This window comes from Trichechus manatus, unplaced genomic scaffold (assembly GCF_000243295.1).
Source record: "Trichechus manatus latirostris isolate Lorelei unplaced genomic scaffold, TriManLat1.0 scaffold00006, whole genome shotgun sequence".
NCBI lineage: Eukaryota > Metazoa > Chordata > Mammalia > Sirenia > Trichechidae > Trichechus > Trichechus manatus.
Genome location: NW_004443942.1, coordinates 7,440,505 through 7,441,698, shown reverse-complemented (window position 1 = coordinate 7,441,698; position 1,194 = coordinate 7,440,505). Strand labels below are relative to the sequence as shown.

Here is a 1,194-nt window from a genome sequence, read left to right as displayed (position 1 = left end):
ATTGGTTCAATCATTTCAAAGTTAGGGCAAATTTACATACTATTAAAGAGCAAGAACGAGTTGTCCGTAAATCGAGCATTCTTAATCCAGGGACTGCCCGTAGTTGTGTTGCCCTTGATTGGGCTTGACCTGAGGCAGTGGGGGCCAATCACATCACTGCATTCCTTCTCTAACCCCTAACTCACTCCCATGACATACTGACCCAGCATACTTTTGGACTTAGGTTTCCATTTTCCTCATCCAAGCCCTCTAGTCCTTAGTTAGGAGGTTGGAGGAGGGACTACTCTGCTTGCCAAGCACCCAGTGCCCACCCTATTCTTGTCTGTTCTGTCCCCCAAGGAGCTGGATCCTCTTCTTTCTGCTAGGGTCCTGCTGTGAGTGAAGGACCAATAACCATGATCCTCACTACCACTCCCCCAACCCGATTTGCCTGCCTCCTGCTCTGTTCCACCCACTGGACTCCCTTATTTGACAATCCCTATTGGTCACCCCATCCAGGAAGTACTGAGTGCCCCTTTGGGCTCTGCCTCTCCTGGTCAGGCTTGTCAGTCCCTGCCCCCTTCACCTCTTCACTGACTCACACAGTCAAGATCTCAGCAGCCCCATCGGAATAATGCCTGGTGACTGGGAAAAGGAGGCACTCAGGGGACTTGCTCAATGAAGAGGCCCAGATGGCCATAATGAGGTCTTTTTCCACCTCCCAGCCTGGTTCCAGGCTCCCAGGCTCTGCCCATCCTGTCAGCTGCACCCTTACCTCCTCCAGCTGGTGGACACCCTCTTCCACGCAGCATATGGAGGCCAGCGTGCGGAGCGCCTGGGGATACAAGCATCGGAAACTGTCCTGCCGGCAGACCTTGAAAAGTGCTACAACCCCACCTTCCTGCCAAGAAAAAGAAAAATGACACATGACCTTACTATGTGATCTTCCCTGGGGCTGACCCAAGAATAATCGGCATCACTTACTTAGTTGATATGCTGATACGCTTTGCGCCCTGCCCTCCCCTTCCCCTCTACCCTTCAAAGATGGACTCACGGGTCCTTTTCATTCTAACAGTTTTGCTGCTGATCACTAGAGACCAAGTTGAAGGTGTGAAGGTGCCAACTCTGGGGGAGCTGATCATTTCTGACATAATCAGCTAATAATGATCTCTAACTTTTATATTCCTACTTCCTTCTGGGGTAGTTGATTTGGTA

The 1,194-nt window shown here is 50.8% G+C and overlaps 1 protein-coding gene across 2 annotated transcripts in view; it reads right to left on the bottom strand.

Annotated features, from left to right (window-relative positions):
* Window positions 1-1,194, bottom strand: part of INSC (INSC spindle orientation adaptor protein) — a 149,943-nt gene that overhangs the window by 55,897 nt on the left and 92,852 nt on the right. Inside the window, exon 7 of one of the 2 annotated variants that reach the window (XM_004369674.1) lies at window positions 755-880. The exons of the other annotated variant lie outside the window; for it this stretch is intronic. Within the exon in view, the coding sequence (XP_004369731.1) occupies window positions 755-880 (126 nt within the window). The remainder of the gene's footprint in view (window positions 1-754; window positions 881-1,194) is intronic. 2 annotated transcript variants of the gene reach the window in all.